The sequence below is a fragment of the Nyctereutes procyonoides genome, unplaced genomic scaffold (genome assembly GCF_905146905.1).
Source record: "Nyctereutes procyonoides isolate TBG_1078 unplaced genomic scaffold, NYPRO_anot_genome, whole genome shotgun sequence".
Classification (NCBI taxonomy): Eukaryota; Metazoa; Chordata; class Mammalia; order Carnivora; family Canidae; genus Nyctereutes; species Nyctereutes procyonoides.
The window spans coordinates 5,201,834-5,215,507 of record NW_026575131.1 but is presented as its reverse complement, the minus strand read 5'-3'; the positions used below and the strand labels follow the sequence as shown (position 1 = coordinate 5,215,507).

At 50.4% G+C, this 13,674-nt stretch overlaps 1 protein-coding gene across 4 annotated transcripts; it reads left to right on the top strand.

Moving 5' to 3' along the window:
• The first annotated feature begins 460 nt into the window (after positions 1–460).
• Positions 461–3,910, top strand: TRH (thyrotropin releasing hormone). 4 transcript variants are annotated; one of them, XM_055343784.1, is made up of 3 exons: positions 461–588; positions 1,819–2,040; positions 2,692–3,910. In XM_055343784.1, exons 2-3 carry the CDS (start codon positions 1,827–1,829, stop codon positions 3,198–3,200), a joined length of 723 nt encoding a protein of 240 aa, XP_055199759.1. In that variant the 5' UTR covers positions 461–588; positions 1,819–1,826; the 3' UTR covers positions 3,201–3,910. The 4 variants fall into 4 exon arrangements, with proteins under 4 accessions (XP_055199759.1, XP_055199758.1, XP_055199757.1 ...); XM_055343783.1 differs by having other exon boundaries at positions 463–719; XM_055343782.1 differs by having other exon boundaries at positions 464–719; positions 1,815–2,040.
• The last annotated feature ends 9,764 nt before the right edge of the window (positions 3,911–13,674 follow it).

The following is a 13,674-nucleotide window of genomic DNA, read 5'->3' as shown; positions in this document are numbered from 1 at the left end:
GCAGAGTCCAGGTCCCGTTTGTCCCTTACTTTTTTCCTCTGTCCTCTCGGGCTTCTCTTTCTCCTTCTCTCCCTCTCCCTCTCTCTATCTCCGTGTAGGTGTCTGTCTCTGAGCCGCCCCCCTGTACCTCTTTCAGGCCTCATCTCTGTCTCCTGTTCTTTCCTGTGTGTGTCTTTTGAGCCCTGTGATTCTCTCAGTGTCTCTGTGCCTGTCTCCTGCTCCAAGAGCGTCTTCCTCGACCACGAAGCTCGGGAGCTGGTGCAGAGGCGACCGAGCATCAGCACCCCAGCCTCCTGCGCGCCCCCCCCCGCCCCCGCCCCATCCTTCCGGCGGAGCGGGCGGGCGGCGGGCCGGCACCCACGGGGCCCGCTGCCGTCAGCGCCCCTTCCCGGCGGCCGCGACCCCTCCCCGCTGACCTCAGCCGCGCCGCCGCCCCGCGCGCATATAAGCCGCGGCCCCGCCGAGGAGCGGCAGCGGCGTCCGAGCCCTGCGAGCGCTCCCCGCCTCCCGACCCGCCGACTCCCGACGCGGAGGCTCCAGCGCGGCGCCCAGGACCTCGGACCGTCCCGCGGAGCTCTCGCCGGGCAGGTGACCACCCCCGTCCCCTCTCCCCGGCCCGGGGGCGTCCGGGGGCCCTCTCCGCCCGCCCCCGGGGGAGCCCCGGGAGAAGCCCCGGCTCTCGAGCCCCAGCGCCTCCCGGAGCGTGGCATCGCGCACAGGTGGGGCGCTGCGCCCGTGTCCCCCCGCCCCCCCGTCCCCCTGGGGCTCAACGGGGCAGCTGGTGGCTCGGCTCCTGTGCACTCACGGCCCGGCTGCCGGCTGCCGGGGCGCTCGGCGCCGAGGGTCGGCAGGATGGAAAGTTCGTCATCCCACCCCGGCCTGGATGGCAGCCGGAGGGCCGGCAGGCCGTTGGGGCAGAAACTGGGCAATCAGGGCGTCCGGGGTCAGAGCCTGAGATGTAGAATCCGAATCCAGGTGTTAGAAACAGATTTTCGTGTTGGACTCGAATCTTAGCCTTCGAGTTTCAGCCTTTGCGTTAGAAAAATTTTGGCAATTAGGATTTTAGAGTTAGAGCTGGCTTCTTAGCTTAGCCACAGAATCTTAGCATTAGAAATGGAACCTTAGGGGCCCCTGGGTGGCTCAGTGATTGAGCGTCTGCCTTCGGCTCAGGTGGTGGTCCCGGGGTCCTGGGATAGAGCCCTCATCGGGCTCCCTGCATGGAGCCTGCTTCTCCCTCGGCCTGTGTCTCTGCCTCTCTCTGTCTCTCTCTCTCTCTGTCTCTCTCTCTGTGTGTCACTCATGAATAAATAAATACAATCTTAAAAAGGAAAGAAAGAAAGAAATGGAACCTTAGCCTTGTGGAATCAGAGCGTTGACACTGGGATTAGACCGCTGGAAAAGGAGCCTTGGACCAAGGATGTGGGGCAGGGAAGAGTGTTAGCCACTGGCCAGTGGGCGTTGTGGCCGTGCGCTCTGGGTGGTTGCACTCCTGGCGAGCCGGCCGTGCGCCTCGTCACTCGGGCTTCCCCAGCTCCCGGGGACACTGAGGAGTGGCGGTGGCGGTGGGGTTCCCATGGCTTCCAGGCTCGCGGCAGAACTGGGTGCACGGGCAGGCTCTCCAAGCCTCTCCAGGGCTGAGCATCTCCAAGGCCTGAGGCTGCCCCTGCCCCACCCTACGCTGGCACGTAGTCCTGCCCGAGGGAGGGTATCGAAACGGTTTGTTACCCAGCTTGGGGACCCGCTGGGACAGGAAAGGGGGAGATAGTGCGGGCCGGAAAAGGGGTGCGGCGCGCTTATCCTCTCTCTGTTTCCAGTCAGGCGCTGCAATGCCCAGCCCTTGGTTGCTGCTCGCCATGGCCTTGACCCTCACGGTGGCTGGGATCCCGAGAGGCAGCGCACAGCCGGAGGTGGCCCAGCAGGAGGCGGCGATGGCCGCGGAGCACGCGGATCTGGACGACCTACTGCGCCAGGCAGAGCGTCTCCTCCTGCTCCGGGAAGACCTCCAGCGGCTGCGAGGGAACCAGGGCAATCCGGAGTCAGGTGAGGGGCAGGTGTGTCCTTCCGACCAGAGGCCCCTCGAAGAGGGCTGCGGGAAACCAGGACCAGAGGTGGGGGTCTACTGGGTCATCTAAACTCGTGCCTTTGAGAAGCTTGAAACTCTTGACCATAAAACTTCAGCAGGATCATGAGTTGACCCTTTCCTGAGATCAGATTTCTCTTCCATGTGCGTCCTGGGAATGTTTCACAGAGAACAGACTTTCAGTGGGGAAGATTCTGTGTAAGGGAGAGACTGTAAGTCTCAGTATGTGACAGTTTTAATTACTACTTGCTAGGCACCTATATGCCAGGCACCGTTCTAAGCACTTCAAACACCTTATCACACTATTTGGTCTTCCTAACAAGCTCTTAGATCCATACTGTTATTTCCTGCTCATTTTTATACAGAAGGAAATTAAGGCTCAGAGAAGTGAGGTGAATTGTATATGGTCACACAGCTAGGGAGTGGCAGAGGTGGGACTGGAACCCGAGATCATACCTTTGGCCATCTGTGCGTGTGTGTCTGTGATTTCTGAGAGACTGTGCAATGCTGTGACTCTGGATGAGTGCTGCAGGGAAGCGGCCTGAATGAGGAGCGGGGCTGGAGTGGGCGCTCAGGGGCAGGGGCCCTCACTGGTCTCTCTCCTTCCCCAGAGTCCCAGACGGTTCAGACCAACTGGCTCTCCAAGCGTCAGCATCCAGGCAAAAGGGAGGGCGAGGCTGAAGAAGGGGTCGAAGAGGAGGAGGAAGAAGGCTTGGCTGTGGGCCCCCACAAACGGCAACACCCTGGCCGGCGGGAGGATGCGGCTGCCTGGTCCGATGGGACCCAGCAGAAGCGGCAGCACCCTGGCCGGCGCTCCTCCTGGCTGGAGTACACTGTCACCAAAAGGCAGCACCCAGGCAGACGGCTGGTGGATCCCAAGGCCCAGATGAGTTGGGAGGCAGAGGAGGAGGAAGGGGAGGAGGGCGAGCTGATGCCGGAGAAACGCCAGCATCCAGGCAAGAGGGCCCTGGGAGGCCCATGTGGGACTGGGGGAGCCTGTGGTCAAGCTAGACTCCTCCTGGGGCTCCTTGATGACCTGAGCAGGGGTCAGGGGGCTGAGGAGAAGCGGCAGCATCCTGGGCGGCGGGCAGCCTGGGCCAGGGAGCCGCTGGAGGAGTGAACCCAGTTTCCTATAAAGTTTTGGGTCTAAGAATGTCGTAAGCCCTGTGGGCGCTATCCCTTTGTGATCCCCTCTTTCCCTCCTCCTTAGATCCTTGACCATGCACCTGAGCACCACCCCCATATACAACACCCAGTTCCCTGGCCTTGTCCCCTCTCCCCCTTCAGAGACATGAGAAAGCGAGCCTCTGAGTTACAACCCCATATTATCCCACTTTACACTGTTGGCAAGGGGGCGGATGCCAGAATCCCTCTCCCGCACCCCCCCAGGCGGCTCCCCTTCCTTAGCTCTGGCTAAAATGACCCTTCTGGGTCCTCTAAGGGATTCCCAAAGAGAAGCAGGGTGACTCTGGTGAGATCAGGGTGGAATTGAAGATGTGATGTCCAAATCCAGTTTTTATTCCCTCTTCGGTGAGTAAAGATTTGCTACCTGTTAATCTTATTTACCTCCAGAACCCAGAATCTCCTCCCCTCCTTGGGCATCGTTCTGTGGGTGGGCAGAGCCCTGACCCATGGTTGTGCTCTGCTTGGGCGAAGCATTGCAGGTGGAGACCCCCTGTGCTGTGCTGTATGATGGCTTCCGGAATAAATATGTGCAGGCATGTGTAAACATCCCTGAAAGCTGAACCTGTATATAACCCTCTAGGTGACTTCCCCTGTCCATGATAATCATCTGAATGATAATAAAACATGCATCTGGATAATCTTGGAGCTCTGTGGTTGCAGTTTTTTCTCAGCTGGTGTGGGGTTTCTCTTTTTAACATTGTGGGGGGAACGCCTGGGTGGCTCAGTGGTTGAGTGTCTGCCTTTGGCTCATGGTGTGATCCCGGGGTCTTGGGATTGAGTCCTGCATTGAGGTCTCCATGGGGAGCCTGCTTCTCCCTCTGCAATATGTCTCTGCCTCTCTCTGTGTCTCCATGAATAAATAAATATAATCTTAAAAAATACAGAAAAATTGAGGGGGACAGGATTAGAATTCCCCAATTCTGTTGAGGAAGGGCATCAGGGACCCTGGGTTTGTGATCATCATGGTTCGATGGCAGGAATCAACAGTGTGCCATCTAGCAGCCACAATGACAGAGGACCAGGCAATGGTTGGGGACTCGAAGCAGGGGCCTTCTGGGCCCGGACAGGGAGGCAAGCTGGGTGCAGGACAATAGGGAGTGGCGGGGACTGGGGCAAAATGGAGAGGCCAACTAAGTGAAGACCCTTAAATCTAAAACCTTTAACACCATGTGAATCAAATAACAACAATACATATACAACACTTATTGTGTGTCGGACACTGTCCTGAGCACTTTACATATAACCTTTTAATTTTTTTTAAAGATTTTATTTTTTTTTAACCAATCTCTACACTCAGCATGGGGTTCAAACACACAACCCCAAGACCAACAGTCACAAGCTCCATTGACTGAGCTAGCTGAGTTCCCCTATATTAATTCTTTTAATCCTCACAAGTTCCTTCTAGGTATTACTATTATTATGCTTGTCTTCCTAATAAGGAAACCAAGGTACAGAAAGGTTAAGTAACTTTTTCTGAAGCTGAATTTGGTCTACTGACTGCCAATTTGCAACCTCTATTTTAAACTAAATTCCCAAATTTCCTCAGGCCTCAGACTTTGAATTAGACCATCATTTGTTTGGTGGATGGATGGGTTATTTGGCTTTTCTGACAACTTTTGGTCACCTTCTTGGGCAGTGGAAGGAGGGGACTAGAAGGATGTCTGAGCCCTAGCTCCCCTCCTGGGGGAGTTCACAGTTCAGGTGTTGTCAAGACAGAGGAAGACTTAGGATTTGTAAGATGCATTTATACCCATGTTTCTTTCTTTCTTTCTTTCTTCTTTCTTTCTTTCTTTCTTTCTTTCTTTCTTCTTTCTTTCTTTCTTTCTTTCTTTCTTTCTTTCTTTCTTTCTTTCTTCTTTTTATAAAGGTTTTATTATTTGAGAGAGAGAAAGATTGAGCAGCCGTAAGCAGGGGGAGAGGTAGAAGCAGGCTCTTTGCTGAGCAGGAAACCCAACTCAGGGCTTGATCCCAGGACCCTGGGATTACGACTTGAGCCAAAGGCAGACACTTAACTGACTGAGCTGCCTAGTTGCCCCTACACCCATATTTTCTATATTATTCCCTCAAGCCCTCTGAAGTAATGAGCATTTGATGGATTTGTTGATTTTTCTCATTTTCATATGAGAGAACCAACACAAAGATTAGGGTCTCACCCCAGGATGCATGAGACATGGAGGAGAGGACTGGCCTTCCAGTACTCACATCTGACTTTCTGCCCCACTTGGCCACCTTCTTCAGGAAGCTCTTAAAACATCCATTGTCACCATCAGGGCAAGTGGGCCCTAATAACATTCCCTCTGCTCACAGTCCCTCTCTGAAGGTATGTGCCCTAATAGAGTCAGTATGGACCACTTATGCAACCCTTCCTTGGTGCTCTGTGCTTATAGATGCTTTCTCAGTGAATCCTGTGACCACCTCAGGCCAGCTACCATGTCCACCTGCAGCTGAAAAAAGTTGAGTTGCAGTTGAGCATAGGTGAGTGAAGCATTTGACCAAGGATGTACTCCAAACTTCTCTTTCTTCCAAACTTTTTAAAAAAGATTTTATTTATTTATTTGAGAGAGAGATAGAAAGCACAAGCAATGGGGAGGGGTAGAGGGAGAAGCAGGCTCCCCACTGAGCAGGGAGCCCAATGGTGGGCTCCATCCCAGGACCCAGAGATCACGATCTAAGCTGAAGGCAGATGCTTAACCGACTGAGCCCCCCCCAGCCGCCCCTCTTGCTTCCAAACTGGATTGTTACTTCCTCACATATGGGAAAACTTGAAGGGTGTGAGAAACCCACCCTCCCAGCCATTTAAGGTTTTTCCCTCTGCTCCTGTGAGTGATTGTACCAATGCACCATGACGGAAAGGATCTGGGCATTAGCTTCAGCTCTGGACAAATGATTAAACTAGTTTGAGCCTCAGTCTTCTCATCTATAATATGGGCCCAGTAATCCCTACCTCTTTCTGAGTTGTTCTAATGATTAAATGGGATGGAGTGATATGTGTATAGTTCTAGCACAGTGCATGGCACCAAGTAGGCCCTTGATAAATGGCATTTTGAGCTCTGGTGTGCTAGGACCAGAAGGGACTCAAAACTGAACCTTGTAGGATCACTTATTCCTTCCTTCATTTTCTAATGATTTTCTAATCACACACATATTCAAGTTGTTTTTTTTTAAAGCCAAAAACCAAAAACCAGTCACTGGGGCTTTATTGTGAGTCCATGCCAGGAATTGGAGCTTTATCTTTAGGATAGTCTATGTGCTATGTGCCAAATACTACCTTTCCTTCCTGCTCTCACTCATGTGCCTTTCACTCAGCCCAGGATGCTGTGGCAGAGATGCTCTATGTGCTCCCCTAAATTTCCCAGGCTCCTTCACACTTGGGGTGGGGTCATATGACTAGCCCTGGCCAATGAGCTGAGAGCAGGCAGGTGTCACTCCCCAGCTCAGGCAGTTAAAGGTCGTGAGCTTCCCTGATTCCTTTCTTACTGCCTGGAAAGCCTGCGAGGCCACATGTTGAGATGCCAGAAGGCATGATGGAGGGATCTGAATCCCAGAGTCACCAGATAGTTAGACACTGCACATGCACATCAGACTTCTCATGAGTGTGGGATCCCTGGGTGGCTCAGCAGTTTGGCACCTGCCTTCGGCCGGGGCATGGTTCTGGAGTCCCCAGATCGAGTCCCATGTTGGGTTCCCCTCAGGGACCCTGCTTCTGTCTCTGCTTGTGTCTCTGCCTCTCTCTCTCTCTCTCTCTGTGTGTCTCTCATGAATACATAAATAAAATCTTAAAAAAAAAGACTACTCATGGGTGAGAAATAAACTTGTATTATGTCACTGAGATTAAAGGGTTTATTTGTTGCTGCAGCAAACTTAGCCAATTCTGACTAACACAGATGCCTCCTCTCTGGGTCTCTCTCAACTGGAATCCTGCTCAGTTGTATCTACCTTCATCTAAGCTGCTTAGACCAGGGCCCAGCATGAAGTAGGTGCTCAATAAATATTAATTGAGTGAATGTGGAAAGCTTCAGGTCACTTCCTAGTCCCCCAGTCTGACTTCCTGGGGGTCCCTGTCCTTAGGTATTCCCTCTGTGTAGAGCCCATTATACCTGTGTGTCTTCCTGCATTGTGGAGGTTGGAAAGCAAAGGGGACATTTCTCAGACTCCCTTGCAGCTAGAGTCTTGATTGGCTTCACAATAAGCTCTTCATATGGATGGTCTCAAGTGAGATTTGGAAGGCTGCTTTGACTATTCTTGCTGAAAAGCAGGGCTAGCGTGAGGTATGATATTTCTGCAACAGCTTTCCGGTGTCCAAACACCAGCTTTGGAAGTATCTAGAGTAGGTGGTTGATAGCAATTTTCTGGCCAGCTTCACCACTTCAGCAGTATGGGCTTTTATTTTTTCTTTTCCTTTAAACAACTTTATTAGGTATGTATTTTACATATCAAAGAATTTACCCATTGCAGGCATACAATTTAATGATTTTTTTTTTTACCGTTTTCAGACAGCCAAGATAGTACTGTTTACAATGAATCTCTCTTTATACCATCAGCCCCAGGCAACCACTTATCTACTTTTCCTCCATCAATCTGCCTTTTCTAGGCATTTTATACATATAGAATCACACAATATGTGGTTTCTTGTGCCTGGTTTCTACCCACTAGGACTTTTTTTGAATTTCATCCATGATGCAGCATGTTGTAGTAGTTTGTCCCTTTTTATTGCTGACTGGTGCTCCAAGTAGTGGGTTCTCAAACTTAGTAATTCCAATGGTGGCCCCCTTATTTCCCACCTCCTGATTGGAAAGAGGAAACAGCTTCCCTGGCAGGTTGCTTCTATGGTATCACTCTGCAAGCCTGCTGCTCCTCCCTCAACAATTTCATAAACACCTAATTCCAAGAGTGATTCTCAAAATATTCAACAACTGGTCCAAGACGGGTATCAGCCAATCAGGACACATGTCCAATTGCAAAGGATGAATTTGAATATACCTATGAGGCCACAGCAGTGCCAGGAGCTGAATGCCAGCCCTGCTGTGTTGACTTTTTCCATTTAACATTTCCAGAATGGTTTCTGTTTGCTTGGCTAAATCCTGATGATTTACACCAGGTAACTCCTACTCCTCCTTAACTGTCACTTCAGATAACACTTTGTCTGGATGTGCACTGCATCCCTCCTGCCCCTTCCTTTTTTATTCTAAGATTTTATTTATTTATTTGATAGAGAGCATAAATAGGGGAATGGCAGGCAGAAGGAGAGGGAGAAGCAGGCTTCTCTTGGAGCAGGGAGCCCGATGCAGGGGTCCATCCCAGGACCCTGGGATCATGCATGACCTAAGCCCAGCCGAAGGCAAACACTTAACCAACTGAGCCATACAGGCACCTGCTTCTGCCCATTCCTTACAGCTCTCATAGTTTGAAATCTTATCTGTCTCAGGCTGAATGCTCCCAGATCCAGACCTTAGACAAGGATTTGAGTCCAAGTAGTTTACTTAGAGGGTGATCCCAGGAAGTGGTTTGGGAGTTGGGGAGTGACTGTGAATAGGGAGGGAAGTACATGTGGGATGCATTAGTTAGCAGGTTTTCCTTGGGAAACTGTAGAAAAAAGGCTTCAGAGTTGTCCCACTTGATGGGGTGAGGAAGGTGGCTATTTTCTGCTGATTCCCTTTGATCAGGGGCTGAGGGCGGCTCCTGGGGATGTTAACTCCGTGGTGCTTCCAGCTTGCTCTATGTGCCCACCACAAGAAGGAGGCCATTGTGGGAAGAATCTCAGAATGCCATGATGTGTCCTGAGAAGGTGAGACCTGAGGGGACAAGGGAGGTGCCAGGAGCATCTGCAACCCTCTTCTTGTTTTTTTTTTTTAAATTTTTATTTATTTATGATAGTCACACAGAATGAGAGAGGGAGGCAGAGACACAGGCAGAGGGAGAAGCAGGCTCCATGCACTGAGAGCCCGACGTGGGACTCGATCCCGGGTCTCCAGGATCGCGCCCTGGGCCAAAGGCAGGCGCCAAACCGCTGCGCCACCCAGGGATCCCTGATTTTTTTTTTTTTATAAGAGGCTCCTCTTTCGGGCAGCCCAGGTGGCTCAGCGGTTTAGCGCCTCCTTCAGCCCAGGGCGTGATCCTGGAGACCCGGGATTGAGCCCCATGTTGGGCTCCCTGCATGGAGCCTGCTTCTCCCTCTGCCTGTGTCTCTGCCTCTCTCTCTCTCTCTCTCTCTCTCTCTCTCTCTCTGTCTCACATGAATAAATAAACAAAATCTTAAAAAAAAAAACAAACAAACAAGTGGCTCCTCCTTCACCAAACTCTGTGTTCCGTGAAGCAGGGACCACTCCAGCACCCCCAGCACCTAGGATGGTGCCTGGTGCAGAGCATAGGCTCAGCAAATATTTGTTGAATAGGAATAAAGACCACGCACGCAAAGATGGATCTGTTGTTTGAGACCAGGTCTGCCTGATTCCCCAGCCTGAGAGCAAGGAGGGGAGGCAAACCCAAATATTGTAGGATGCTGTGCAGTCACCACAAATCTGCAAACCCAGCCCCAAGGTGGGCCACAGAGCTGAGAGCTTATTTTGCAATCCAGTGTGACATCTACCCAATTATTCTTTGGAGGGACGCCTGGGTGGTTCAGTGGTCAAGCATCTGCCTCTGGCTCAGGGCATGATCCCAGGGTCCCAGGATCGAGTCCCGCATTGGGCTCCTGTATGGAGCCTGCTTCTCCCTCTGCCTGGGTCTCTGCCTCTCTCTGTGTGTCTCTCACGAATAAATAAATACAATCTTAAAAGAAAAGCTGGGGACTGTTTCTTCAAGGAACTGCCTCTCACGAATTCAGCGAAGCTGTCTGTTCTGCTTTGCTGTGAAACATCTTAATATCATGACTTCCTCTAATATATTCTTTAATTAATTCTTTCTTCGAACCTTATTTTGATTAATTAAATGCAATCAAAGGACTGGTGTGCCGAGAGAATTCAGTTCCTGCTCGAGCCTCTTGGGTGGCAAGAGAACATGTGGAGCTTCTTACCTGAAGGATGTTGGCAATTAGAGCCCATTTCGATTGCCCAAGTGCGAGCTGACTGCCTTGGAGAACATCAATTAGCTCAGTGGCTAAATTGTGCTGAGTTACAGGTTACCAAGGGGACCCATGGTCAGTGCCAGGATTTAAATGGCTCTAGTCTTTGGGGATCATCTTTCCTGAATTGCAGCCACGTTCTGGGCCTGGTAATTATCAGCAGGCTGATTAGGCCTTGTCCATTATGGAGAGTGACTTCCTAATTGCCAGCTGCTGGGGAGGAGAGCCTGCCGGGCACCAACGCAGGTACAACCGGTCAGACGTGCTAGAGGCTGGCAGGCACACGTGGGGGAGGCTGCCTCGAGCCTGTGGCCAAAGAGATGGCACAAGCACAAGCTGGGCTCAGCCTGGGTCTCCCTTGGGAGGGGCATAGGGTCTCAGAGTATCTTGGAGAACATTGAAGTCCAGGCTGTTCCTGGGAGGTTGAACATTATCTTGGAGGGGATGCCCAACCTAGGCAAAAAAGGGAGCCCCTACTAGTGCCAGGCTCTGAGCTAGTAATAACAGATAGTGTTTATTAGCACTCACTACATGCCAAGCACTGCTCAAACCACTCCACAGGAAATAGTTATTCAACCCTCTCTAGGAGGAAACTGAGTCACAGAGGTTAGGTGATTTGCCCTCTTATCTGAGATTTACATCCAATCTGCTTCTAAGTTCAACAGCTATAGAAATGCTGACTCTCGTGTGTCATATATACCAGCTCTGAAGATACCTAGGGTCCTAAGACCCTTTCAGGGGATCTACGAGGCTGGTCCTTTCCTAACAATATTATTTGTGTGAGGCCAGGCGATTTTCTTATACTTCAACCATAATTTATTCTGTTGATTAAATGCAGAAGCAGATAAGAGAATCCAGTTATTTTCTATTAGGTCAGACATTTTTTTAAAAAAATGCATAAAAATGTAAACCAATGCCACTCTTCTAGTAAATTGTTTTTTATTTGAAAAGTATATTTTCCGGGGGGCCTGGGTGGCTCAGTGGTTGAGCATCTGCCTTCAGCTCAGGGTGTGATCCCGGGGTCCTGGGACCGAGTCCCACATCAGGCTCCCCACAAGGAGCCTGCTTCTCCCTCTGCCTGTATCTCTGCCTTTCTCTGTGTGTCCCTTATCAATCAATAAATAAAATTTAAAAAAAGGAAACTATATTTTCCATAAACATTTATATTAACACATAATGGATTTATTACGTATTTTTAAATGAACAAATAAACATTTAAAATTCTCTATTTGACTTCTAATATAGGAAAAAACAGTAGATATAATCCAAATAATCAAAAGTTCTTTGGGAGGGTCCTCAATAATTTTTTTCTTTAGAGGAAGAGAGAGAGAGAGAACATGAGCACACAGCAGTACAGGGAAAAGGGGGGGAGGGCAGAAGAAGAGGGAGAGTGAGAATCCCAAGCAGGATCCATGCCCAGCATGCAGTCCATGGCAGGGCTCAATCCCACCACCCTGAAATCACCACTGGATTAGAAATAAAGAATCCGACACCCAACTGACTGAGCCACCCAGGCCCCTCAGTTCCTCGATAATTTTTAAGAGCATAAAGAGGTCCTGAAATTAGTGGGAAGTACTGACATGCACTATCATAAGACGAGCTAATATTGAGCATTCCTATGTGTTAGGCACTGTTTTCTAAGTACTTTATGTATTTTGACTTATTAAATCTTCACACCCAGGAGGTAACTGTTACAATTATCTGCAGGAGGAAACTGAAGCATGGAGCTGGGACATAGCAGAGCCCAGCCATCCACCCAGGTCTCTAGGCTCTGGAGTGTGTGCCCTTCCCCAATACTCTACACCTTTACCTCCAGGCAGCATTGCTTATACTTCCAGGGGAGCACCTGCACTGAGCTGGTGAAGGACTTACCTGCTTTGCTGGTGTCATCCCAAGTTCACCATGACCAGGATGTTTCAGAGAGATGCACAGCCAGGAGGAGGCCTCCTTACTCCCCAGCTCTGAGCTGGGCCCTGAGCCCCTCCTCCCCACTCTGCCACAGTGACTGGCTCAGGATTAGGGCACCCAGGCCTATGAGAGTCAGCTCCAAGACTTTTATGAAAATTATTGACAAGAGGCTTTTTCTTTCCCCTCAGAGGCTGCTGAACTGGTACGACTGTTAGCCTGGAGCTGCGGGAGGTCATCTTGCCACTGCAGAGAAAGAGCCTGGTTGAGAAGGAAGCCCACAAGAAGACAGCAAGACATGGAAAGATTGACATAGGTGTCTGGTGACTTTGAGCACCTGGATCCAGCCATACCTGATACCCTCAGCCTTTCAGTTACATAAGCCGATAAATTCCGTTTGTCTTCTAGTCATTTGTGTTTCTTCCTAATACAATACAAGTTTTAACACAGTCTATAAATGTTGCACTATTTTAGCATGTTTTTGAATGGGGAGTACTCCTTCCTTTCTCCCACTCTACCTCCTGTCAGCTACTTCCCTGGGTCACTGCCCAGGGAGAGGAATGTTGGGGACAGCTCTAGTCCCCACCTAGTATCATTTCTCTGTCACCTCTCCCTTCAAAATCATAACTGCTCGTGTCGACATTTCCAACCAACATCCTTTAAGGCCCAGCAGGGCCCTCTTCTACCCCTGGCTGTCACTTGGTGAACTCCAGATACATACTCCCTTGGCCTTTGTGTTATCACTTGTTAGCGTTCCCTACCCCTCCTCTGCCCCAGCTGCGTCCAAGCAGGCCCATCTCTGCATACTGCCCCACATCGGTTCCCTCCCCCTCCAGATTTTGATGTCATTCAGGAGGTGGGAGGGAGGGAGAGAGGAACCTTGGGGTACTTCCGCTCCTCTCCCTTCCTGCTGCTATTTTGACTTCATTCCTACAATGGCCACAGCTCATGTGGGGCACCCGCCCCACCCCGACTGCTCCTGCTCTCTGTGCGTTCTGGCTACCCCATCTCCTCCCTTGCTCCTGCAGGCTGCAGGGTGGTAACTACTCCCTGCTGGTGTTCACCTCTGGGTGCTGTACTATCTTGTGTTCTTCTCTTCACTCTGCCCTCCCCATGATAAAAAGTCTTCTCAGTTCTCTCTCTCTCTCTCTCTCTCTCTCTCTTTCACACTGTGTAGCTGTTTCCTGTCAGAGCTTTGATGGGCACAGCCTTACCAGTAGTCACAATATTGTTACCATGGTGGAGACAGAAGCCAGTCTGGCTTACTGAATCATGGGAGACTTTAGTAACCCCCTTAGGCCCATTGATACCAAAGGAAAAGTTATTATTATCTTTTTTTTTTTAATTACAGCAGCTACATTTACTGAGCACTCATTACGTGCTGCTCAGAGAACTCAGAATTTTGCATGTGTTATCGCATGGAATCCCCACAGTGATTTTATCA

Bases quoted from the DNA above. Each gene is read 5' to 3' on its own strand.
- TRH (XM_055343784.1), top strand. From the start codon at position 1,827: ATGCCCAGCCCTTGGTTGCTGCTCGCCATGGCCTTGACCCTCACGGTG. The intron at 2,041-2,691 runs GTGAGGGGCAGG...CTCCTTCCCCAG, and splicing joins CCAGGGCAATCCGGAGTCAG to AGTCCCAGACGGTTCAGACC.